At 36.8% G+C, this 25,829-nt stretch overlaps 1 protein-coding gene across 24 annotated transcripts in view; it reads left to right on the top strand.

The window, feature by feature from the left end:
* The window catches only part of LOC144246068 (uncharacterized), a 198,336-nt gene that overhangs the window by 111,912 nt on the left and 60,595 nt on the right, over positions 1-25,829 (top strand). For 4 of the 24 annotated variants that reach the window (XR_014953688.1, XM_085574902.1, XM_085574900.1 and 1 more), the window contains exon 4: positions 5,781-5,927. The exons of 19 other annotated variants lie outside the window; for them this stretch is intronic. Coding sequence is in view for 4 of the 5 variants with exons in the window: in XM_085574902.1 (XP_085431028.1) it covers positions 5,781-5,863 (83 nt within the window). In the remaining variant the exon portion in view is untranslated. The remainder of the gene's footprint in view (positions 1-5,780; positions 5,928-25,829) is intronic. One more of the 24 variants, XM_085574901.1, reaches the window with a different exon arrangement.

A 25,829-nucleotide genomic window follows, 5' to 3' on the forward strand; every position in this document is an offset into this window, starting at 1 on the left:
TTGCAGTCAGCTGCCATCTGACCACTGGATTAAGTAAGAGGGTTTGGGCTTCTTAAGTTAATATGCCCTGGCTACATGGAATTGCACTAGTGAACTTTTTCAGGACCATCTCAGTATTGACTATGTTGAAACTGGGAATCTGGACCAAATACAAGCCAGGTGTTCAGGAACAATTGGCCTTGGTGTATAATTTTAAGAAACTCAATAAGTTTGCAGTTGCAAAATAGAACTCATGCATGGTAGCTCCTGTATGCTCCTATAAAAACGTGACTTTTGAATTAGTATCAAACTCCTAAAATAGATCAGTAGAAGAACAATTTACTATTTTATAGAATGGCATGTTTTAATAAATTTATCTTTAAACTTGGGCTTTGTTCCTTCCTTTATTTAGGCAGATCCAAGTTTACACTGCTCAAAATCTGTCTTTTACACTGGTAGATGAAAGGCTACTCTGGATGGAAATTGTGCTCTCCACTCTTGCTGTTGAAACTGCCAAAACTGAGATTTGCTGTGTCAAAGACAGATGCCTTCAGTCTGAGGAGTGAGAGCACAGCAGTAAATTTCAAGGTTGTGGTCTCTTAGAGGTACTGCTTAAGTTCCTGAGTTAGGAGGATTGAGAATATAGGTAAAGGGCTGGTCTTTTCTCCCTAAATGCATTGTAGGTGACTGCTTGTGGAATATAATAATTTTAGGTAGCTCACATCTCAGGGCCTCACTGGCTTCTTCTAAAATAACCCATTTTCCCCATGTACTACTTAAGGAACCTGGAATAACAGATTTTTGATTTCACTCCAAGAATCAGAAACATAAAAATTATCTCAATTTGGCAGCTAACTTTTAAAGACTGACATTTCCTCCTGGTCATGGTCTTGTTGCTTACTGATGGATGGCATAAAACTTAAAAATGCCAGAATGACAGATATTTTTGAGGATTATTTTTTTTTTCTTGGATAGTGACAGAATCTGCTGAAAATGAACAGCAAAGACCCCAAGATTTAAATCCTGACCTGAATATTTTTGAAGGCCCATCTTTAAATTAGTATGGTTGTTGAATACACCATTACTGTTTTGTTTGTACAACACTTTACATAACATTTGTAGGTTGGTGGTGCTTGCAGGTCACACAGATATCCACAAAGTACTGTAGTACAATATACCCATGCTACTTATCCATGAATTATTTAACCTGCAGCTCTTTAGTACAGTCCTTGGCTTGTATTATCTGTGGTCTTTCCTGGGCAGAGGCTATTAGTAATACTGAATGTAGCCCAACAGTATTCTAACATTTGGATATTGGTTGCTCAATTCTGAGACTTTCTAGTATAGCTATAATAAGTTTATTTTAATATTTGTTATTTTATGGTGTTTTAATAAACTGTGAATTCTCAGAGCATATTTTATTAACTTGATAGAAGGTATTGTTTAGGTTTTTTGGAGTGATACATATGCTACCATGCATGGTTGCTACTTTCCTTTTTCCTTTTTTTGGCTCTAAAAATGGTGTGTAATCCTGCACACTTTGCTGTTTGTTACCTGTCTGCAAGGCAAGGGGTGAATGTTGTCACTTGCTTGTGGACATGGCCTGAGTAAATGCCATAAGATATTACAGAAAGATTTGTAACACTTAAATGTTGTATTAATTTCAAAGTGGTATTTTTACAACGAGATCTCAGTTATAATACCCTTTTCTGTTTCCATCTGTAAATGGGAATGAGAAGCAGTAATTAGTAAAGAGGCCTTTAATAAAAGGGAAAAAAGCAGATCAGAAGTGTCTTTCGCAAATAATAGATGTTTTTTCTCCTTAAATTAAAAAAAAAATTCCAAGGAGATTGCTTACTTTAGGCAGGAATCATCCTGCATCAAGAAATAATGGCTGAGAAATGAAGAGAGGTGGAGAAAATTAAAAGCCTCCAAGTCACAAAAATGCTTCAAAGCAGACTTTTAACCACCACACACCTACACACGCATGCACATCTTAACTCCTACAAACTATCTCACCAATTCAGTATTACCTGGGAAACTGTGGCTTGTGAGAAATGGTCAGCTAAGAGGAGACAAGAATTTGGTGCTGCAAACCCCATGTTTTACCTGGCTTTACTAGATAGGGTCAAACAATTTATAGGTTGCTAAAAATCTCTATTGTGAAGACTACTACAGTGCTACAAAAATATTGTAGCATTCTAAAAGACGAAAGGTTCTTCTAGTGTACAGGGAGGGAGACCTTATGAGCATGATTTGGAGACAAGCAGTCTTGGAGCATCAAACTATTAATATCAATATTTTGAATTAAAGGCTTTAAATCACTGCTTCAAATCAGGTAATGAGAAAAATCTTTGTTCCACACAAGGGCCTACAGCCACTACATTATACATTTGAAAAATTAGTGTTCAATAAAAGGCAGCAAAGTTGCATGGTCTATGAGGAGAGTTTATATAGTTTTAAGTAGTAATGTGAGGATGCAGTACTTCCCTCTGCTTTTCCAGACTTGCCAATGTGGCTATTGTTACTGACAGCTTGACATGATGTTAGTTATTTAAAGTGTCAGATGAGAGTGGCTGATGCCATGCTGCAGTGCTCACATTTGTTGGAAAATTAGATGGTGATTTTTTTTTTAAAAAAGGCCTAAAACCCCCCAACAACCCAGCTGCTTAAGCCTCTGACTGCTTAGCTTTTTTTTTTTTTTTTTTCTGGGTGTATAATTTGAGTGAGCAGTAGTGAACATGCCTGAGGTGTTAAGAGAATGATGCATTTTCTGTAGGCATGAATACGCTTAAATAAAACAGGAACACCTTCCTGTCATTTGTTGTCTTCCAGAAAGAATTTTTAAAAGGAAATGGAAGCCAATTAGCCCGGAAGTTTAACCTCTTTTAGCTTAGCTTCTTTTATGGGAGCTTTTTAACCTTTTAAATAAATCATTTTCTTTCTTTTCTCCCCACCCCTCTGAATCTGTTAGCAGCATTTCTCATGCTGGGCCCAAGGAGCAGGCTGCTTAAATTCAAGAATGATTTTGAGGGGATAAAGTGTACAAGATTTTGAATTCTTGCCATAAGTCCCTGGCAGACAGCCAGGAAACCTCAGAGGAATTGGACTAATGAAGGGAGGGTAAAGGAGATCTGGAGTGTGTGGCTAGTAATGCAGTATTCATTTAATTGGGAGCAGGTATCGGTGCAAACTTCTCCATTTTAATTGGAAAGAGAAGGAGGGTGTTAAGGAAGATGGAGAAAAATAAGAATGCATAAAGTTTTCAAGCTCAGGAGCCAAAGGCAGGCCTGTATATGGCAGAGAAAGAACTCAATTTAGGGCAATTTGCTTTGCAAGCTGGGCTGCAATCTCCCCTGGGGATAGGGATGAGGAAGAAAATGAAACCAAAAGAGAACTTGATAAAATCACCTAGCACAGACAATCTCAGTAGAATAGGTTTTACTGAGTTAAATCTGCCCCAATCAATGTGATTCTTTTCATATAAGTTACAAATAAAAAGCCACAAGATTACAATAAAAATCGAGGATGTACTGCTGCTGATGTAGCACATGGGAGTCTTAAGGACTTGTTGTGGAATACAGGTTTTTTGCAACCATCGTGTTTGGTTTTTGCTTTGTTTCCTAGCTAGGAAGGAAAAGCCCCTCATCACTGCCTCCTCCCTAACCTTTTATTATCTTTAAACTAAGGTCAGTGGTAATGTGTGAACCTTACAGAGCATAATTTTCAATGCTCTGCAAAGCTGAACATGCTTTAGTCCTGACTGTTGCTAAACCTGCAGATTTTACAGATACTCTTTTTGCCTTTATACATGATTAAAGTTAAAATAAGGAAAGGACACTTCTCACCCATTCCACTTCTTTCTACCCTTTCACACAGCTGGGCATACAGAAAAATGAGAGTAAGTGCCTGCATTTTCATGATGCAGAGTAAAGGTGTTATGTTGTACTTTTCTATACTATACATATGCACTGTCTTTCTCAGTACAGATACTTGGTGTATCAAGTGCTAAACAACTATTCATTCTACTGAGGACTAGCCTGAGTGGATTTTCCTTTTATTCTCAGTAGAGTGTTAACCTAAATATTTTGTGTTTAACGACCTCCTGGGAAATGGCACTGTTATGAATGGTGAGTACCTGAGATAGACAGCTGCTCTTTTGTTTGCACTGTCACACAGCTGACAAATATGAGGTGGTTCCTACAGGGTCTTCAGTTGTATGGGGAGTTTTATACCAGAAGAGAGATAATGCACTTCTGAGGATCTGGAGGAAAGAGCAAAAATAGGGGAAGGGAAAATACAGAACTAGGCAACAAGATGATGACTTGTAGTTGCAAAAGATCAGCTGTGATCTGTAGCTGTAATTAAGTGCTTTTCTTTGTCAGGCTGCTGCAGCACTAATTTTACCTCATTAACTCTCCATTGGCAAAGGGAAGGGTAGGAGGAGTATAAAGGGGAATAACATTACTACCTGAAATGCATACAGTTCCTGGAATATGTGGGTATTGCTGGTTTTAGCTTTTTTCCTAAGGACGCTTTCCATTAGCCTGCTGGTAAATAGTTTGTCCAGCCACTGGACATTCTGATGAAAATCTGGAAACCTCAAAAGTTTGAGGTTCCTACAAGTTTTATGAAAACAGTTGGCTAAGTAGAGAAGAGAGACTCAACCTGAACATCTCTGTTGAGATGATTACAGCTCACTCTTACTTCTGGAGGCAATGGTCAGTGAGAGCCAGTCCACAGAAGCCAACCTCTACACAGGCTAAAGCCATGAGCAGCAGGACAGTGCAAAGACAAGGAGCTGGTAGCAAATAATGGCACCAGGAAGAAAAAGGCTGGGCTGGGAACTTGAGGACAGGGATGTTGAGAAGACGCTGGATACTCCAGTGTAACTCCTGAAGCTTCTTCAGTGTCATCACTGTGAACTTCATAGACAACATGCTTGGCTGTGCTTGCCTTGAGATTGCCTTATGCACTGATTTCCAAAGTCATCTTGTGTCTAACTGTGTTTCTGTATCTGTATGAATATGTGCATGCAGTTTTGAGCTGTGGCTGAATAGGATAAGGAGATTTTGTCACAACAATGGAGAATGACAATGGAATTAGGGGGATTTTCTAAAGAAGAAATAAAGCATTTTTGTATCTAATATATGTATATGGTTATGAAAGCATGAAAGATCAAATGGAAACAAAGTATTTGAGTTCCTTATGCATGAATTTCACATAGGTCCATCCCAATGTATGCAGAGAACTTACATGTAGAAATGTATATGATGGTACAGATAAAACAGTGTATTTTAGTACTAAAAAGACTAAATTCTAACTGAGGGCAAAGTTCTTGTTGAAATGTGTGTCCACAAGTACATGTGCCAATAGCATGTGGGTATGTATATATATATATATATATATATATATATATATATAATTTTATAAATAAATTTCATATTGCATTCAAATATTATTTTCTTTCCATTTAAAAGAAATAAGGCAATAAGAGCACTAAATTTTGCATATGACTCTCAGCTCCTGCATTATCCTGTGACATTTTCAGGGACATTTAAGAGAACTAATATATCATATGTAGCAAAAAGACTATTTAAAGTTACAGTAGAAAGCCTGTATTCTGTTAGTGATAATAGAAGTAATGGTGGAAGTGAATTTATTCCTTTCTGATCATATTACTAAAAATTCAAAATCTCTGTGATAGTAAGCTAGATTCTGATTTTGTGTAATGACTACAGCACTGTCAGACATAGCTACGTTTATATGATCTGACATGCTGTCTTTTATTTTAAACACAGCACTTAATGAAAAGACCGGGAGCGAAATTCTTGTCTTGGAGACAGCAAAGAAACTGAGCTCAAGTCTCATTTCACTGGTGTAAGTGAAAGGAAAATTTGACCCAAGGCTTCTGAAGTAGTAATTATGGAAAATTATTTTGACACAAGGTAAAAGATAGTGATACAGTTGCATTTTCCAGAATATGTGGAAGGTTTTAAACTAATTGGAATTTATTGAGACACAAATCCTGAAATTCCTTCAATGCTTTTCTTTTACATTAACAGACTGTAAAGTTCACTAACTGCAACTTCCACCACAGGTATTAAAAAAGAATAAAATATTTTGTATCTGCAAAGAGCATCAACACCTCTAGTTCTGCGAACCAAGAGTGACTTTGAAGATCAGTTTGGTGTCTGTTTAGTTTTGAGAAGAGATACTGGTAGTGAAAACTATAACTTTTTTGGTTTTATTCAGATTTCAGTTATTTGGTTCGATTTTGTTTTGCCTCGAACATATTCAGTTTAATTTAACAGCATAAAATACTATCCATAATTACAGAAAAACCTTTCTTGCTTTTTCTTGTGTATTGACATCTGTCTCATCTTTAACATCTCCCTCTAACTTGTACTAGTCATTGGTTGTTCTCTCCTTCCAAATGAGGGAACCTAAAGGATTCCTTCTTTATTTGAACAGCATGTATTCTTTCTGATTTCTTAAGTCAGTCTCTGAAATAGTAGAAATTGTCTCCTGCTGAGTATAAGGTGCTTTATCAACTCACATATCACTCCCGTAGGTGATAGGAATGATACCACTTTTGTCTTAACACTACTACCATCCAGTGTAGGATTTGTTAACTATATTTACAAGTTAAAAAAAAAAAAATTGCTTTTTATATAACTGTACATATGATTGCATTGACATTTAAATGATTGCCTTTTCTGTGGGTGATTTTCCATATGAATTTTCCTGTGGTGGGTGTAAATGAGCCCATTTGCTATGGAATTACCCGTCTGGTGCATCTGTGTCCATGCCCTTGCAATGGACAGAACACATGGTAAAATAAGGCTACATGGTAAATGCACCTTGGGTTTAAACCATGTCCTACTCTTTCTAAGTCTTGTATTTATTGTGTAAATATTTTTCTGGATTGCTTTAAATCTTCTTTTGTCTATGACTCTTTTGTTACTATTTTTTAAACTTTTTATTCTGTTCATGATTTCCTTGGTGGATTTCTTAAACTGCTTAATAAATGGTAGCAAGTTATACATACCTTTATCAAATGGTCATACTACAAGTCTTTATTGTTCAGAGATAAGCCTCTCAGAAGATGCTTGGGGATCTGATTTCTATTAAGAGAGGCAGAAGAGGTAAATCTGTGAGATCTATCTCAGATCTGAGTAGCTTTGAGCATCTGGGTGGTGTCCAACCCAGCCTTTTCTTCCAGCCAGAAAAAGGGTGTCTTACAGCTCAGTGACTATGTTAAGAGATCAAGCCCCTGTGCACAGCCTTGTGAAAACTGTTTTTCTGATGTCGTACTATTCTTTGCATTCTTTGAACTTCCATCCTCAAGGGGATGGGAAGTACAGAGAGTCTCATGAAACCTGCTCTTGAATTTCTTTCTGTGATGAGAAGGCAAAGTACAAAAAAAAAAAAAAAAAAAAAAGCCTGGGCCTCTTTACTTCACCAAATAAATGTTTAGTTGCTTTGAATTTTCAAAATACAGATTTTTTTGTGTTGCATAGAATATCCCATGCTTCCTGTTAGGAACTGCTTATGTTGCATGAAGCTCAGATATTTCATTTGACTTGCCACCAATTTTATCAGTGCCTTCACTCACAGTTAGCTGGTGGTGGGAACTTACTCTGACATCTTTGCCCACACCTTTATTATTTCTGTTAAGATGTGTAAGTCTACATTTCACCTCTCTCCCAGTGTCCTATTAAGCAGTTTTCCTCTTTTTTTTCAGTTGAAATTTATTCCTTCAGCTACTTAGGCAACTTACTAGCTGCTGGCAAATGATGTATCAGAGCTCATACAAATTGCAATTTTCCTTTGATTGGTAACAAGATGAGTAGCTCAGACTGCTGTTCTTCCTCCTTCATATTGTGATCTGGCACTTCAGGCAGGATGCTTATTCATATATGTCCAGGTCACAAAGCAGCCAGTCTCCTAAAGACACATCATTTGACATCTTCAGTTGCTCTTAGCAGAATAAAACTCAGCAGGTCCCTCCAAATTTTGAAGCAAGACTTCAGGATTCTTTTGGGCTTGTCAGGTTCTGTTCCTGCTCTGACTCTTAAATGCCCAGACAGAAAGTACAGTCATTGTGCAAAGGAAATTGTGCAACTCTAATAAGTACCTCTGAAGGTGTGCCAAAAATCTCTGACTCTGTCTTTACTGACTGTCCTCTCTATCCATATGTGGGAATTATTTAGCAAAGCAAATGAGACGCTGTCAGGATTCTGGATACTCTGTGCCCTGAGGCTTTGTAATTGCTGACTTTTCACCATCTTAACCAGGGGAAATGCAATACTCTGTCATAAGTATCTGCTGCAGCAGGGGATGGCTTTGCTTTTGATTTTGAGGGTCAGATAGACCTCTCCATGTTTTGGAAGGAAAAGTGTTTTATGAATGCTAGAAAAACAGCAAAAGCAAAAGAATAGAAGCTCTTCTGGGCCTCATCAAAGCTAAATGTCTTAATTTACTTTTTGCCTATGATGAATGGCATCATGAGACAGTGAGTCTCCAGAAATTATTTGACTGGCACTAAATTAACTTACCAAAGTTTTATCTGCTAGAAGATCCACTCCAATGGATGGTTTAAGCCATTTCAGCCAATTAGATAATGATTGGGAAATCCAGGAGCACATTCTTGAAATGTTTTTCTGCAATATTAGGTCATTCAGTATTGTTTTTGCAAGCTGCCAGGGGGAGATAAAATGGTGAAGAATACCTTGAGAAATGCTACTTTCCAAAGCCAATCTGGATCTTTACTCTGGAAGAGTCTTATGAGAAAAAATCTTGTATTAGGGCCTGGGGTTGTCAGAACCACCTCCTCTGGTTTGGTCAAGTTTGCAAGGATTATCTGAACAGCCTTTGAGGCAAGTTCTCATTTGGTTCCCCTAATGTTGTTATATGTAATCAATTGTGCTTCACAACAATTGGATATTCTTTGGGATATACTGCCCCCAAATATAGCTAAACCTACTCCCCTTGCCCACTTCGAGTCCTGCTAGTATTTTTACTGAAAGAAACAGAGACACCCCATTCCTTTATTCCTCCTGCACAGAGGGGGAAAACGTTCACTTACAGGATAATGCTGGGCACTTAAAAATTAGGTGTATGTACTTTCAGCCACATGCATGCAGACTACATATGCCTCAAAGTACCTCTTATTGTTAAATAACTTGTATAAACATTATCTGCACAAGCAGTAGGCTATTAGAGCTCAGCCTTACTCTGCTTTCAGAAGGCTTCTCCTAATCAAAGGGACTTCTGGAATCATAATTGATACTTCTGCTCTTAGGAACAACGAGGATATTGAATCCTTTTGGAAAGGCTGATTTTATTGAGAAATTGCTGACAGAACTTTATTCTACATGAGATTTTTTTCCCCAGCTTCCAATTTGACCTTACTCGTGGCCATAGTATTTTCCTTTGCTCTTGTACCTTCATCTTAGGTGCTGCTTTCTCTTCACAGGTGAATTCCTTTCTAAATAAGGCCAGTTATTGCCCTTCAGACTCCATTCTGCTACTTTAAAAAGTCAGTCTTTTAGTTTTCTCTTAAAAGATCCATACTATTCTGGTCAAGATAATAGGTCTTCTCAGCAGCTCTGTTAATAGTTCCCTCTTGCTTTAATAAACATATCAAGAAACAAATGCCCTGTCAGAGAACACAGTCCAGTTAGCACACCTGCGCCTTTTGGATATCAGGGTAGTGTTTTATTTTTGTTTTTGGAGTTGTTTGGTTTGGGTTTTTGTGGTTAGTTTTTTTTTTTACTTTTTTTTTCCTTTGTTTTCTTAGCCATGTTGTAATGCTCCTCATTAATAAATTAATTGTTCAAAAGATGAAAATTTTTTTTCTATGCTCTTTCCATCTGATGAGCTCCAAATTTAATGCAAAAATTTTTACTGCACTGTTAGTGATTGACCTTGTACTCTATACAGTTAAATGTCACTCATTTCCATTATTCCAGTCCCAGAGATCTTCTAATCTTTTTTTTCTCGCATGGTATTATAATTCTTTGTATTGAAAAATACCTTCAACATTTTCATCTGCATATTTCATCAAGCAGTTCTGATTTCTTTTCTGATTAAACCAAGAGGGCCTCAAGAAAGAGCCATGAAAAATTTTAGCAGTTCCAGACAAGGGATAAATCTGTAACTATAACATGTTTCTGTCTTGTATAATTAGTTCTCTTTCCCCTGTACACCTTTCCTTCTAATTCCCATCTTCTTCAGCTTATCCAGTAATTTGCTGTGGCACTCTGCCAGTTCCTTCTCTTGTCTGGATAAGAGAACTACTCTTTTTCTTTTCTCTCCTGAAAAATCAGATTTCTTAACCATAGTAGCTGTTGATTTCAGACTACTCTAGCTACCCTTGGGAGCAGGGTGTTTTTTATTTTATATTCAATTTTCAAAATCTCTTCTGCTTCTTGTGTAATATAGAGGTTACCTTAAACAAGGGGGGAGGTGGAGGGGGAGGCAACCCCAGCTATGACCCAGGAACTTTCAGGCCTCTTAGATGGTTATATTGCAATGTAAGTATACTGGGGAAGTGGGGATCCCAGCTCCATAGACTTCACTGTAATGTCAAAGTTAGAAGTCTGGTCAATCCAGATACCTTTCAGGCAGTGGACAGAAAATAGATGTCTGTGGCACGTGATTTCAGTCTTTAAGGAATTAAGGCTCCATGAAGACAACAGCCTGCTATAGTGAATTTGTATAAACTTGGTCATATGTGATTTCTCAGTGGCCTTCTAAAGAGTGATTTTCCAGCACAAACTCAGTTCCAGATTTATCAGTTCCAGATGCTTTTCGTAATCTCCTGGAATGTTCTATGGCATTTTGCCTTCATAATACACCTGTAAGCCATCTATCAGCGATCAAGCATCAGGAATGTGGATAGTTTTCATTTTTAATATTAGCATTAGATGATGCATGGCAATTTTCTGTAAATGGTTGAAAGGGACTCAGATTCTGTAGTTTTATGCCCTAAAAATTTTGAAATTTAGGGTAAAATAATAGTTGAGAGAGGACTGTTCAACTCATTAGCTTAAGCCTGGATAATATTGCTTTGGAAAATTGCTGTTGACTGTATGGCAACCCTGAAAAACATCTTACATTAAATACGATTCACAGGCCTAAGTTTGGTGGGGTAATCCTTGGCACATGAGTTAATAACTTCAGTTTTGATAAATCATTATTATTTAATAATTCATATCACAGAGTCACTGCAAATACTCTGCAAACTCTCAACTGCAGATGAACTCACTTCAGCTGAGTCACACTTGGAATGTTCCCAAACATGGCATTTCAATCATTACTGATTTCCTTTTTTGGTTTTTTTTGGGCTTTTTTTTTTTGGCAGAAGCTTCCAATATATAAAATTTTAACAATTGTGATTTTAACTTTTTATTTTTGAAAAATGATATTGCCAAGAGATGTGTCCTATTGCCAAGAAATAATTGTACTACTGCTTCCCACTGTCCCCCTGTATATTATCAAAATACTATTTTTAGGAAAGTGTGTATTTATTTGTGTCCTTTACAAAAGCATAATATGTAAAAATAATTTCAATGTTTCTTTATAATCACATTTAGCACAGATATAGCAAACAATAACAATTTAACAGTTTTCCCTATGTTTCAGTTAACTTTTTAAATAATTTTAGATTTTTCAGATCTCTCTGAGACTGAGGAAACTGTTTCTACATCAAAGGAGAAAATAATCTCTGATTAAATCTCTGATTAATCTCTGTATTTAAATGAAGTTTCTTACAAATTATTCTGAATATGAAATAGAAAATCACCCCATTCTATTATTGTTAACACATTTTATTCTAGAGAAAATTTTAACTAAGCTGTTCTTACATTCTCTTTAGCATGAAATTTTCCAGAAAACCACACATCAAATTCCAAATTGGGAAGCAAATATTTTGTCAGACTGGGAAAAATATTTTACCACCTACTCTAGGATTTAGGTGAAACTCATAAAAATGTTGTACCTAGACATATTAATTTAGCAAAGTTTTTCCTATGATAGACTTTTCCATGCCTGAATTTTGGCTGATATTAAGCCCAGAACTTTAGCAGTCACTTGACAAGGTTACACCTGAGCAGAATTCTTAAGAAAGATAAAAGCAGTAAGTCCTCACTTGAAGAAATAAAGTAGATTATGTAGAAATTGTTCAGAATCTTGTAACTTCTCCAAGGTGAGGGAGAGACCAGGGGTGGGGAGGTGCAATGGATATTTGCTCCTCACTACTAGGACTACATGCTGCAAGAATCCAGGCAGAGAATCAACCTTGGTGTCTCAAAAATTTCTCTCATCCATTCCTGTGATAGCTTCTAGTTAGTGAAGGGTATGTGTGATGGATGGGTGAGTGTGTGTCTTAAAATTTTCAATATGGAAATTTATGCATCAAATTCACTCCTTTAGCAAAAACACAATTGAAAGCATGCTAGCATTCAAAATCCAGTCTCACTTGTGGTTCCAAACTGAGGAATAGGCAATCCTGCCCAATTCAGAGTATTTCCTGAGTACTGTGGTAGGATCAACAGGCAGGAAAAAACCCTTGAAATGTGGTGAGAAGTATTCTGTGTCTGGAAGACATTCAGAATGGACAATGATCCATGATGATGTCTACCAGTTAATATTTTGAGTGACAGTAAAGACTGGTCAGACATTACTGATATGAAATGAAAGAAATATGAATGGGGAAGAAAACAATTCAGTTTTCATAAATTCTAATAGACAATAACTGGACTTGTTAAGCACAGCAATATAGTTGTGGTCTTTGGGTTACTATGCTGTAATCCTGAGAAATTATGGCTTCATTTTTACCCTGGGTCAGTGACATCAGTAAAAGATAGATGTCAGTAACTTTAGGCAAAATAAAGCCATGATGGTAATTCACCATTTTTAATCATTCTGTGATTGGTTATATGAATATTTCTAAGACAAATTTTTCTCCATTCACTGAGAAAAGTATGGGATATATGAAAAGATGGATTTTAAGGCTAATGAAAGCATTATAAGGGGAAGAAAATTTCAAAGCCAAGGGGAGAACTTCTGTTTATTAATTTTTTTTCCTTTATCAAAAGGATTCAGTTAAAATTCTCTCATACTGCTATAATTGCCTAAATTTGTGTCTGGCAAAAAGACCTATGTTTTTTGTCTCATTCAGATTGTATTAAAATCCTCCTGCTGTCACTTGAGAGTATTGCTAAATTTCTACAACTCTGAAGTCCTCATAAATGTTCTATTGGAAGGAACAGGACATGACAGCTATCATTTATCTCTAAAATATCACTATAGATTTAGCACATATAATATATAGAATTCAGCGCAACATTAATAAATTACACAGAAGAAGTAAACAAGATACTACCAGGTCAGTGAAATGTAAACAGTAAGAGGACTGAAAGAGAGGACTGAAAAAGAGGATTGAAAGAAAAAGAGGACTGAAAATAAAAATCCCAAAGAAATCAGTCTCCATCTATGCCTCTCTAGAAATCTGCTAGAACATTTTAATCAAAAAGGGCTAAGTTCAAAGTATATTTGAGATAGTGTTAGAGATGCTGTGGAAGCTAAGGCTGCACAGAAAGAAAATACATATCTGGGAAATTAATTCTTATAAAAGTAGTGCTTTATCCTTTGGTACTGCGAAACCCCACACGTGAGTTGCATAACCCACCTTTCCTTATCCAGCTCTATAAATGCATAGTGTATTTTTGTTGCAAATCCTTAACTGTATACACATGGGACAAGCAACTGTCTAGTGGCAAATAGTTCAGAGAAACAGCACTGAGGATCTGTATCTGGTAATTGCTACAAATTCATTGTTACCCACTTGATTTTATACAGTCATGGCCAAGTCTTCCATCTGTCTCTGTACTCTAACAATGATTTCAGGACACTTCGAGCTGAAACCAAACAGTGTTGGGTGTTTCTTTTTCTTTTTTTTTTCTTTTTTTTTTTTTTTCTGTTGGTGTCTGGGCTCTTACCATCACAGTCCTTGATTAAATGACAGCTTTTTGTTTTCATTGTCTTACCTTCTTTTCCTATTCAGTTCTTGACAGCCTTCTCTCTCAGCTGAATACTGTTATCACTTCTTTATTCTAATCCTCTCCCTAGCTGCCTATATTATCACCCCTCTGTTTCAGAACTTGGATACTTACCCTTTAATCCATTAATTGGCTTTTTACCCTCAGATCTCTTTTCCTCCTCTGAGTGCAACCTGACTCTCGCAGCCACCACACACCCACTTTGTTCTCTGACTATCCCTCCCTTGCACCTCCTGGCTCTGACTACATTTTGGTGCTATTTTCTCTTCTTTCCAGATAATCTTGTTCTTTATTTCCTTTCACAAAGGAGGGCTCTCTAGTTCAATATCACTTTCAGTATTGCCTCTGTTTCCTCCCTGTGTTTACATATTGCCTTTCTACATTGCATTTAAACAAGGGTAGATGTATATAACAGGAATAATCTCTGCAGCAAATATCTATGTTGCCTTCAGAATAGGTCCATTTCCTTATCAGGGTTCAAAAGTGTTGGGCAACTTAATAAAATATGGGTTGTTACACAGCAAACATATTCACTTCAACGAGATTATCTTTTGATTCTGTTGGGTTTCTATTACTGCTTGCATGCAGTGGAAGTGTACATTTCTTAAAGTTTTTTTTTAAATCATGTACTCTTTGTCTGTAAAATCTGTTTGTATTAAAAGGAAATACTTAGTCTGGTGGCACCATTTAGTCCATGAATAATATTGCTTTATTTTAAGAAACCCTTTCTACTTTTTTTTCCTTAGTCAACAATTGAAAATATAGATTATATTGCCAAGAGGCTTGCTAGTTGTTTTGTTTTGTCCTCTTTGATGTTTTCTTTATATAGTGTGTATGAACACACACATTTGATATTTAGAAAAATAGGGAAAATTATCCTGGTGCTAATGTACACAAAGCTATTACACCCAGTCATGGTTAATAGCACTAAATGGATTTAGAGTGAGGAGTCTAGACTGCAATCCTGTCAGCATCTGCCCCTTCCCCAGTAATTTATTTGGGGTTTGCACCTGCAGGTGCTGAATTGGACTGAATTCATACAGAATTTTTTGCTTGGATAGCAGGCACTAAAATAGTAACATTTAAGAAGAGGATTAAATAAAAGTAACTGTGTTACTATTAACTTTCCCTCCTTCATTGTCAATATTAAAATAATAGAATCCTGATTATCCAAGCTCTTCCCAAGAGGATCTCCTTCTCTAATTAACTCCCTAATCTATTGGCACCCTGATTATTAGACGTATCTTGTGCTGCCTGAAGTGTTTCATTGTTAGAAAGCTTTCATAAAATATTTCAGTTTTAGCTCACTCATTGGCTAGTGAACCTTGAATATTTCATGCAAACATGACACCTTCCCTTCCCTTCCCTTCCCTTCCCTTCCCTTCCCTTCCCTTCCCTTCCCTTCCCTTCCCTTCCCTTCCCTTCCCTTCCCTTCCCTTCCCTTCCCTTCCCTTCCCTTCCCTTCCCTTCCCCTTCCCCTTCCCCTTCCCCTTCCCCTTCCCCTTCCCCTTCCCCTTCCCCTTCCCCTTCCCCTTCCCCTTCCCCTTCCCCTTTCCTTTTTCTCCATGTTCTAGAGCATTAAAGCCTTTCTGAAAAGACAGTAGGTATGAAAATTCTCTGAGAACAGCAGAATTCCAAAGGTAACTCTGCAGAGATGAGAAGAGATCCCCTATTTGCCTGCCTCTCTGTTGCCATGTCTTATGCATGCAGTAAGTTGCAGCTGGAAATTACCTTTTCCTTCAGTTTTAAGGATATGCATATGTATCTACAGGCACTCCAAAGGTGGAAGGTTCTAACCTATTGTACCACCCAGCCATGGAAATGGGAGTTTGGTTAGGACTTGTAAAACAAAAAGGTTTTTCTTCAGAGTCTTGTACATTAAGCTTTATTTATGTGAGACAGAGGTGTGTGTCTTAAATTCTTCCATCTCTAATAAAAGAAAAATAAATTGCCCTTTTCCCATAATAACTTTATTTTTCTAAGTCAAAATACACTTTACTCAGGGAATCAAACCAGCATACCCAGGTAGATCTTTTGCTTCTTTTCGCTTGGAAGAGCTCGAATCCTGTGGGAAACAGGGAAAGAAAACCAGTTTAAAGATTTTTTTAATCAAAAATTCTGTACCTAAGTCTTGGTTATATAGATTTTAAGTCTCAAACATCCCCCACTTGAGTAATGCTTAATTTTGTTAAATGACAGAACCCTTATTCTTTGGGAGATTTTTTTCAAATATTTTTAGCATTGGGCTATTCCCTTCTTTGTGTCATTCCATGGAGTGTCAGCATGTGCAGCTCTCATGAGAGGGCGCTTTTAGTTGCTCTAATTGAAGTCTGTCATCCAGACATAGTCTTGTAAAGACCTATGATGTGCCTCTTGTCCTACACCTGGAAATGTGCCTTGGTGTGGTAGCTTTCAAACAGATGCACATCAGTGTGGAGACCCTTTTCAACATGTTCAGCCTGGATCTGTCATTCATGCGTGTGCAGTTCACAGATGGATGTGGTGGCCTTTTTGTGGTCTCTGAAGTCTGTATTTTAAATGCATGGAGCCTTGCTCATGTGTGGAGATAAAGGCATGGAAGGTGTTGTCATAAATCTTTCCAGGATCTCCCTCCAGTATTGACAGCAGCATATACATTTTTAACATTAGCAGGAAGAGCACCCTAAAATCTGTGTACCAATCATGTAGTGAGAAAGAGACAAAGACAGAAGAGTAAGAGAGATAATAGCTGTAAATATGTACTGTAGGAAACCTTTATCCACTGCATACAATATATTAATTCAATTCATAGTAACCCTAAGGTACCATTGGGGATGCTAAAAAGCTTTGTAAAGAGACAAGAGTTTTTCATGAAATGAATTGATATTCTTTGAAATATATAACCCTCCCCCTGCCTTCCCCCCCCACTCCCCCCCCCCACCCCGGCTGATCTTTATAACAGCTTGTATAATTCAAGACTGATTTGTAACTTAGCCATTCATAATGCTATTTATTTCTTATTCATTCTTTCCTTCTTTTATAACTGTTTCTGAATTTCATGGACTTCTCATAAAACACTAATGCTAATGCTAAGGGTAATTTTTTAAAGGTGCTTCAAAAAATATAGATGTTTAATATGCAGCTGCTCTCCTAAGGGGCAAAAGGTTTTTTCCTGCCAGTTCTTTCAAATTCTGTATTTAAAAAATCTTTTCTTTTTCTTTCAACTGTCAATATTTAAGGAAGTATCCTTTCATGTTTTCCATAATCCTGTTAAAAATAGTAGGCATCTTCTGTATCTGTGGCTAGACATACACCATGGTGCAAAATAATCTAAACACTTAAGGTTTGTTTGCAGATTTTCTCTAATGAAAATGGTTCAAGATATATAATGAGACAGCCCCTCTGATACAGTTAATCAGTATCCACACAAGTTGATCCCTTGAATGCATTACATGATTCATAAGAAATTGCTTAGTACATAAGAAATTAAGATTGAGTAATATTTGCTGATGTCTAATTTTTCAGCTAAGAGATCTAATACTTTTAAGGAAGAAGAGGGGTTAGAAGTCCTCACTTATGTTCCTCTGCTCTCTGAAAATTGGATCTTGAATACACAGCTATATTGCAAAAAGATTTCCAAATACCAGGAGAATGGGTTCTTTCATTCAGTTGAACATCAGAGGATTGTGGCACCATGCCTAAATTGTAAAAATATTTTGATTTGAGAATGTATTTAATAGATTATACTTTTACAATCACAGCTTAGAGTTAATTACTAAGTCTAGTCTCAAAACAGGTCTATGGTAATAAGTGTCTTACTAAATCATTGTCTTCACTGTGTCTAAACTGTCAGGGTGGGGATTTTTACACATGCCTAATCAATATATAAATAAAAATCCTCTTAAACCTCTCCATGGTGCTGGTGAGTAGTTATGTGCTTTAGAGATCAGTAGTTCTTCAGCCCAGGTCCTGTTTTATTTTGCATGGGAGTAGTTGAAAGGAAAGAAGGAGCACCATGTCCTCAAGTGGACTTGCAGAACGCTTGGTCAGGACAGCTGGCTAACAGGGAGGAAAGATTCCCTGCAGGGAACAGCAGAGGAAAATCCTTTTTTAGGGGTAGTGGGTGTTTTGTCATACAGATGCCTTTAGCACCAATCCTGACAGGGTAGCTGTGGCAAGAGTGTTCAGCCAGAAATCATTCCATTGCTCCATCACTGTGGCAAAGGTCTAAAGCAAAACAAAAGTGGAGGTGTGGGGAAAGGCATTGTTGAACTTGTTTTTTTTTTTGAAGGAATAAAGTTTGGAAGAATTAAAGTTACTGCTGATGTAATACACATATCAACCTCTTTTGGTCTTCTAAATCTTCTAAATCTTCACATCTCTCTTACAACAGGTTATCTTCATCTAGAAAATGCAAATCTCTGGGATCCTAAGAGCAACTGAATAGGGATATGTATTTCATCTTAAAACAAAGAGGGAAAAGAAAGAAAAAGAAAAAAAGGAAAAAGTTATTCAAAGGATTTTGGAAACAGGTGTTCTGAATCAACATTAATTGGATTTCAGTTAATTATTTCTTATACTTTAGGGATTATAGGAAAGGAATATAGAGGAAAAAATCAAGAACAACTTCTCTAACACATTAATTGCTCTGATGTTATTTAAACCAAGCCCCTCATGCCTTTCACATACAGCCCACAAAAATTTGTCTCCAGATGACTCTTACAGAGGCTAGGGAATAAGAATGAAGTAAAAAAGAAAGGCACAATCTTTGGAAGCCACCTTTACTTGGGAGGGTGGTCACAAATTTAGTCTGTTATGCATACCACCCTCTACCTGTAATTACTAGGATAGAGACAGCTGCTAAAAATCTGTTGTATCTTGACTTCGGACACCCCATTTCTAGTACAAATATCATGGGATTATCCTCATGCTTTAACCCTGGCAGTGTATGATCTATACACACAGTTTAGAAGGGCTGACAGAGAAAGACTGGATGGAAGACAGGATTTTGACTTTTGGCTTTCTGCTCTTATTCTTCATGGGAATGAGGAGCCTACTTCTCACCCAGCATTGGAACTGTTATAACAGTTGATATGGAAAATTGTATATGGAAAGGTTGAGTTCACCTCTGGGAACCAGCTGATTGCAAAAGTAAAAGAAGTGGGAAAGAAAAGAAAATGAGATTTTCAAAATTATTATAAATTGGAGCAGTCTAAAGAAGGTTTAAAATTTAATTGCAAGTAAGGTGCAGATGGTTTTATTTGTTTATTTTTGGTTTGGATTTTTGGGTTGTTTTTATTGTTTAGTTTGTTTGTTTGATTGCTTGCTTGCTTTATTTGGGTTTAAATTTTAACTTTCTGCAAAATTTTGGCTGATCCCTTTTAGTTTTAAACTGATGAGGGTGGCAGCAGGTGTGACTCCTGCTCGTTTCCTCTCCCTGTCCAGCCTGAGAGAAGTGAATGATATATGTAATAAAAGTAACAGATTTTCAAAGTTATTTTTAAATTTTAATATGATACAATAATCAGAGCTTCTAGTAAAAACTAAGATAATGGTTTAGGTGTTTTTTGCCTTAACTATGTATCTTTGAAGAACTCCCCACCCCATATGTTTGAAGTATACATGAAACTTGTCACTTTTGAACAGGAGATATAGTCAAGTTACATGTGAAATTATTTACACAGCAAATTGTAAAAGATTTTGGAAAGCCTAATGAAACTTGCCTGAGGGCAGTTAGAATTTGCATTCCAGCTTCCTGCATGTGTGACAAGTTGCTAAGTATCTCAGTTTTTAAAAAATGGAAGGGAATTTCCTACCATCAGTAGTTCTTATCTATAACTGAGGTATATTACTGAGGTGATGTACCAATGCCCACTATATGTGTCAGTATATTTCCCACCCCTACAAACAGATGGGAACATAATTACATCACATCTACAGTCACTCATTTATCTGGCTTCTGTACATATTTGCATAACATCCTGACAGGAACTTTAAAGAGCTGAAATTTTTAAAGAGCTTATGAAAATATTATTCTTAAATTAAAATGATCTGTTATAACCCAAATTTCTACCACACCTGCAAGAAATTTGTAAGAACAGATGCTTTTGTTCCTGCTATGAAAGCACAGCAGAAAGCAGTGAGGAAAAGAGTGATTTCTTGTGTTGGTAGCTTTTAGAGAATTGGACAGGTATGTATCTGTATTGTGCTAGCTGCTCTTATTTATCTCCTTAACCCACAGCATTTAGATGGCATCATTCTCATTCTGTGCAGATGATGGTACTGAATTCTGTTGAAAGAAAGTATTTCTCTATCAAATGTCACTATTTCTAACAGACAACAAAGTGCAAAAAAAAAATCTTTGAAGTTTTGTTCAATAACTTTAAAAAGACAGAATTAAACATATAAAGAGAAATTATGAAAATGTCTGTAAGCTATATATACGTCAGTACTCAATCATTGCTTTCCCAAATTTGGAAGTTCATAGTTTTTCTCTTCTTGGTCACCAAGTGTTTGGGTTTTGGTTTTTTTCCTTTCTTTTCTTTTTTTTTTTTTTTTTAATCCACTGCATGCAAACTTTATGCTTGCTTGTACAGAATGATCTTTTACTTTGCAATTGAATATAGAAAGTTTTCCTTCTTTTTAAAGAAAAAAAAAAAGACACCCTAAAATTCTGTTTCAGGGTTTTTTTTCCACCCCCAAATCAATGCCCTCAGTATCAGGTTGCTGGAAAGTATTTCTTAAATTAAATATTTAGTTCGTAGCCCAGATGTGTTTTATGCTCTTTTACACTGCTCATATCTCAGCACTAGTGGCATTTTAATGCTCAGAGTTCTGCAGGGTTTTTTTTTTCCTACCTCGCTTTTTCCCTTTGCTCCCCCATCTGACCCTTCTGACCTTTGCTAAAATCTCCACCATGGTGTATAGGTGATAATTGACTGCTTTCTAAAATACACTTTTTGTATCAGCTGAGTGCTGCTTGTTTGAGATGTGAACACATTTTATGGACAGACTCAAAGCCTGGTTGTGCTCAGTCATATGTGCAAAAAAATACATTGTTAGTTGTCTGTAATCCCTAGCCCATGGTGGTTTTCTCCAGTTTATTTGTGAGAAGAGATGTGGTTATTTAATCACAGAGCAGATGCGGGGCCTAAGGGCCTGATCCAAAGCCCATTGAAATCAACTGGAATCCTACTGGAGGTTTTAATGGCTCTACATGTTTAGATAAAACACCTGACTCATTTTTATGAAAACTAAACAAACAAATGAAAAGCAACTTATTTGTTTCTTTCCTCACTCCTTTGCCATTTGCCTCAGGAGGAAAATCCCGACCTTTAAATACAAACAATTTTATAACCCCCACCTGACGACTATTCTGTTAGGAAAGTGTTGTAATAGCAAGCTGTAACATAGCTTTATAGCACTGGGGTGGGTACAGTACCTTTTAGCACTATGAACATTTTCGGATAATACTTTGAGTGGAAAGGTTGATGTGTTTGCACAGAAAACAGTTTGTACGCAGTATGGTCTTAGGACTACATGCTAAAAATATCTGTGTAGTCAGTGTAGTCTATTTGTGAAATATAGCAGGAGAAAATATTTATGAGCACCACAGGACATGAAGCTCAAAGTGCAGTCATTTCTAAATGAAAATTATGTGACAGTTCATCAGTATTTAATGCTAACATTGCTTGATCTAGACATAAAGAATTTAGCAGCCATTTATCATAACATACAGTACTGTTCATTGCCTGATTTGCTTAGAATACATTGATATTTTAATCTCAACAGGAGCCACAGGTCTAATTTTAGCTATTTAATGAAAGGAAAATCCAGTGACAGGGGGATTTTTCACATGGCTATTAGAAGCCTACCCTCACAACTTGAATTGGTTGGTCTTTTTAATGCACACTCCCAGCAGCCACTGCTTGGTCCCTGCGCCAGATGCAGGTGTTCCCTTGTGCTGTCAGCCAGGAATGATTAATGAGGATTTGCCCCTACTGAAAGCAGTCTTTGGAGCATTGTTCAGGGCATCTGTGGAACTGTCGGGGGAGACAAGGACACAAGTGAACAACCAATTATTTGGCCATCACTGAGGCAGCATGAAAAAGACATCAAATTGGACAGAGGAGCAAAGCTTTTGTTTCATGATCATATTTTTAGGTGTTAATAGTAACAGAGGAATTCTACCTGTTTTGGGTTTTTTTTGGTTTTTTTTTTTTAGGAAAGAGGGGAAGGGCTCAAGCACTGCTTTAAACTAGGAAAAGATGTGCAAAAGAGAGACAAAAACTGATCACAGTCCTTTAAAAGTGTTGAAGGGAGGAAAACACACAGAATTGATTTCTTGGCGGTTGCACTGTGTGTAAAAAGAAACATCGTTTTGCTCAGCTAACATTAGGGAATGAGGGCTAAGAATTCTGTGAAGAGGAGGAGGATTTCTTATGCAGGAAGCTTCTTAATAGCTGTCCAAATACAACAGTTCAGGAGCCAGGGCTTTAACACGTGGCAGTGCAGGGAGGTGTTACATTAGGATTCTGAAAATGTGAGGAAACAAAACCAGAAAACATTTGCAAGATTTGGTTCAGCATTCATCCTGCATCCCTCTTTCTGTCTCAAGGAAAACACACTCAGGTGCAGAAGAGTGAAGGAAAAAAAGAGAAACAGAACTGAAAATGCTCTGCCTAGGCTTAGACTTCTGCATTTCTTTACTAAGATTTGTGATTGCAAATACTACAAATTTTAATCTAGAGGGAAAGGATTTTCAGAACAATCCAATTACTGAATGAATTATTTGTAAAGTACATCATATGCTCCATCCTTTCAAGCCTCTTTTTACCACAGTATTAAGAATAAAAAAGTTAATTATTATAGCTTAATTCTAATGAGGACTATAATGTTTTAGTGACTAATAATAGATACAGAAAAATTTATACTGAGGTATTGTAATTAATATTTATAGTGGCTAATTCCTAACCTCAGAAGTTTCTCTGCTCCCACACATTCATGCAAGAAAAGGAGTTTGGATCCTGAAAAAATCACCAATCATAATTCTAAACCATTACTTTACAAATAAAGAAATTTGTATTTCTATAATTTATATAGAAACTAAAGAAATTTATATTTCTAATTTAACAGTTTAATTATATTTGAATACCTAGATTCAGGTTTATTTTTTGGGGATTTTTTTCAGGTTATTTATCATTTGATGGCTGCAATTTATCAAGAAGGACTCATGGCATTCATAAAATTCTTTGAATCTCTGTACATAAAGGCTAGTTTCCTTACCCAGCTTTTAGTAAGTTTTAGTAAGCAAAAATTTTTTGCTTGCCTCACATTTAGAATGAGTTGCCGCTGGTAAAAATTTGACTTATGATATTCAGATTTTAAAAATTTGCCATCTCAGTGTCAAATGGCTGGGTCTGAAACCTGAGCAGTCAACTGCTGTTTCTATTTATTATAGGATAATAATTTTATTAGAAAGTAAACATTCAAACCAATAATTAAAACCAAAGTATTTAATAGCCACTTAAAGAAAAAAAAAAAAAACAAACAATGTAATAAACATGTAAATAAAGCATTTGTATTTAAAGAATATCACAAATTCCTTTATACCACCCAGATGAGAGTCTTGATCAGAAGGAAATCACTAAACAACTTAGAATCTTTAGGACATTCCAGCATTTCTGATAATTGTGCAAAGTGTAATCTAGAATTTTATGTTGGGAGTAGAACCATACAGCCCTTGAACTGCAGTACTGCAGGTCTGTCCTTTCCAGGAGTACAGCCCTCTATTACTCTTTGCAAAGGGCACTGACACTTTAAGCAGAGCTTTGTCCCTTCCTGCCTTTGGTGTGTGTGCTGGAGCACACAGGGGCTTTATGAGCAGCTCTAACTTCAGTGTACAGACACACTCAGCTCTTTCCTTCTCATCAGGAAGAGACAATGGCATCAACAACGTGGCCCTGTGTCTGACATTACTCCATGGAAGAGCAGTCTCTTGGACTCCTCCTGGGCATGATGGAAGTGATGGAAGTAAAGAGGATATTTGCATGTGCTTGTCAAAGTGCTCAACTGAGTTTTCTAACCCTAGATATGTAATTAGAAAGGAAACTTCCTGCTGCTGTAGACCGAGCTGAAGACTGCACCTTTTCCTGCCAGATATAAACTTTGCCACAGGTATTCAGTGGTTGCTCACCACGCTGTTGGATTACTTCAGACTCTTCTACTTGGACTTGCCAGTTGGAGAGAATAGAAACGTCCGACATTAAATCTTGAAGAGGAAATTTCTGAAAAACATAAAGCAGAGCACAGCCTGTAATTTATGTGTGCCAGCACTGGAACATCCTCCAGGATGTGAGCATTCTCTCCAAATCTGGCCCCATGGGGAAAAAGGTCAGGACAATTCTTTAAAGACAGAACTGATATCTTTTAGTGGCAGTTCTTTGGCCTGAAAATAGGGATAGGATTTGCCAAGTAGTGCCCATCATGGGAACACCCCTTTTTACATACCATTTCCTTCAGTACTACAGTGACATCTCTTCCATCCATTACATTCCTCTGTAATCTGCATACTTCTCAAAAATAATTATGTTTCTTTCAGTTATTGTGCTCAGGTTGATACATGCTGTATTTTGATGCTTTCCCCGTAAACTCTTATGTATGTATTTTCATGATACTTCAATGAAACCATCACAATTTAAATTCAAAGCAAACCAAAAGCAATGGGCAAGAACATATGGAAAGGGATAAACCAAATAGCATCTTTATTGTGAGTGTTGCTTGTTCAAAACATCAGCTTTGATTTGGCTTTATCTACTGCATATTTATTTCACAAAACTATAAAAAAATCTGAAGCTGTCACTTATGTTTTTACAAGGATCTCTAATACTCTGCAGACTGCATAAGACTATGAAGTAGTGGATTAGTAGGAGGTTAGTACCTGTGAGATTATTTTCTTCCATGTTCTCATGGATCTCTGCAGATCTTTTGATGAAAAAAGTTTCTTTTTCTCTAAATAGCATAGCTGCTGTAATAAGTTCCTAGGGAAAAAAACAAGCAGAGAAAAATCATTAAAGCTCAAATAAATACTTTTTAGCTTTTAGTATCTAATATTTAGCTTTCATTTCATGCTGGAAAGAATGAGGATTATTAGAAACATGCTATGATTATGGGTGAGTGTTTACTTCTTTTATTCATGCTGAGTGAAATCTAACAGCAACATGTCAAGGATTCAGGAGTGTCAGGAGTTGTCTTTTGACCATCAGGATTTCTCCCTTTGTCCTTTCTCTTGCTAGTTTAACACAGCCTGATGATTCTGGTCACTACAGCCAGTGTGTCTCTGCCGGTGGTGATGGTGATGGAACTCCTAAGAGTTTTGTGACTGTTATTGCCTCCAGGCCTGAAATGAAGAGAGGCTGCAGACAACTGGGGCAATGTCATTAGAAACTCATCAGCACTGGTTGTTAATGAACCATTTGATAAAACAGAAGGAATTCTCTCTGCTGTTTGCACTAAGTGCAACAACAACAACAACAAAAAGGATGAGGGTAAAGCTTTGGATGCAAAAATACTCCCCTTTTGCAGGAGCAGTGTGAATCAGCATGCACATGACCTGGTATAAGGATCTGCAAGGTGGGCAGGGATTTTGCAGATGACATTTCCATATTGATTTTATAAAATAGTGCTGGTCTGTGCTTAGTTTGGGCTGCAAAAACTGCAGTGTGAACTACTTAACTTCTGGCTTTTTGACAACAGAGAATTTTGAGGCTAAATATGACTTCAGTTCCTTTACCCTTGATAGCT

Source organism: Lonchura striata, chromosome 3, assembly GCF_050655825.1.
Source record: "Lonchura striata isolate lonStrDom1 chromosome 3, ASM5065582v1, whole genome shotgun sequence".
NCBI classification, from domain to species: domain Eukaryota; kingdom Metazoa; phylum Chordata; class Aves; order Passeriformes; family Estrildidae; genus Lonchura; species Lonchura striata.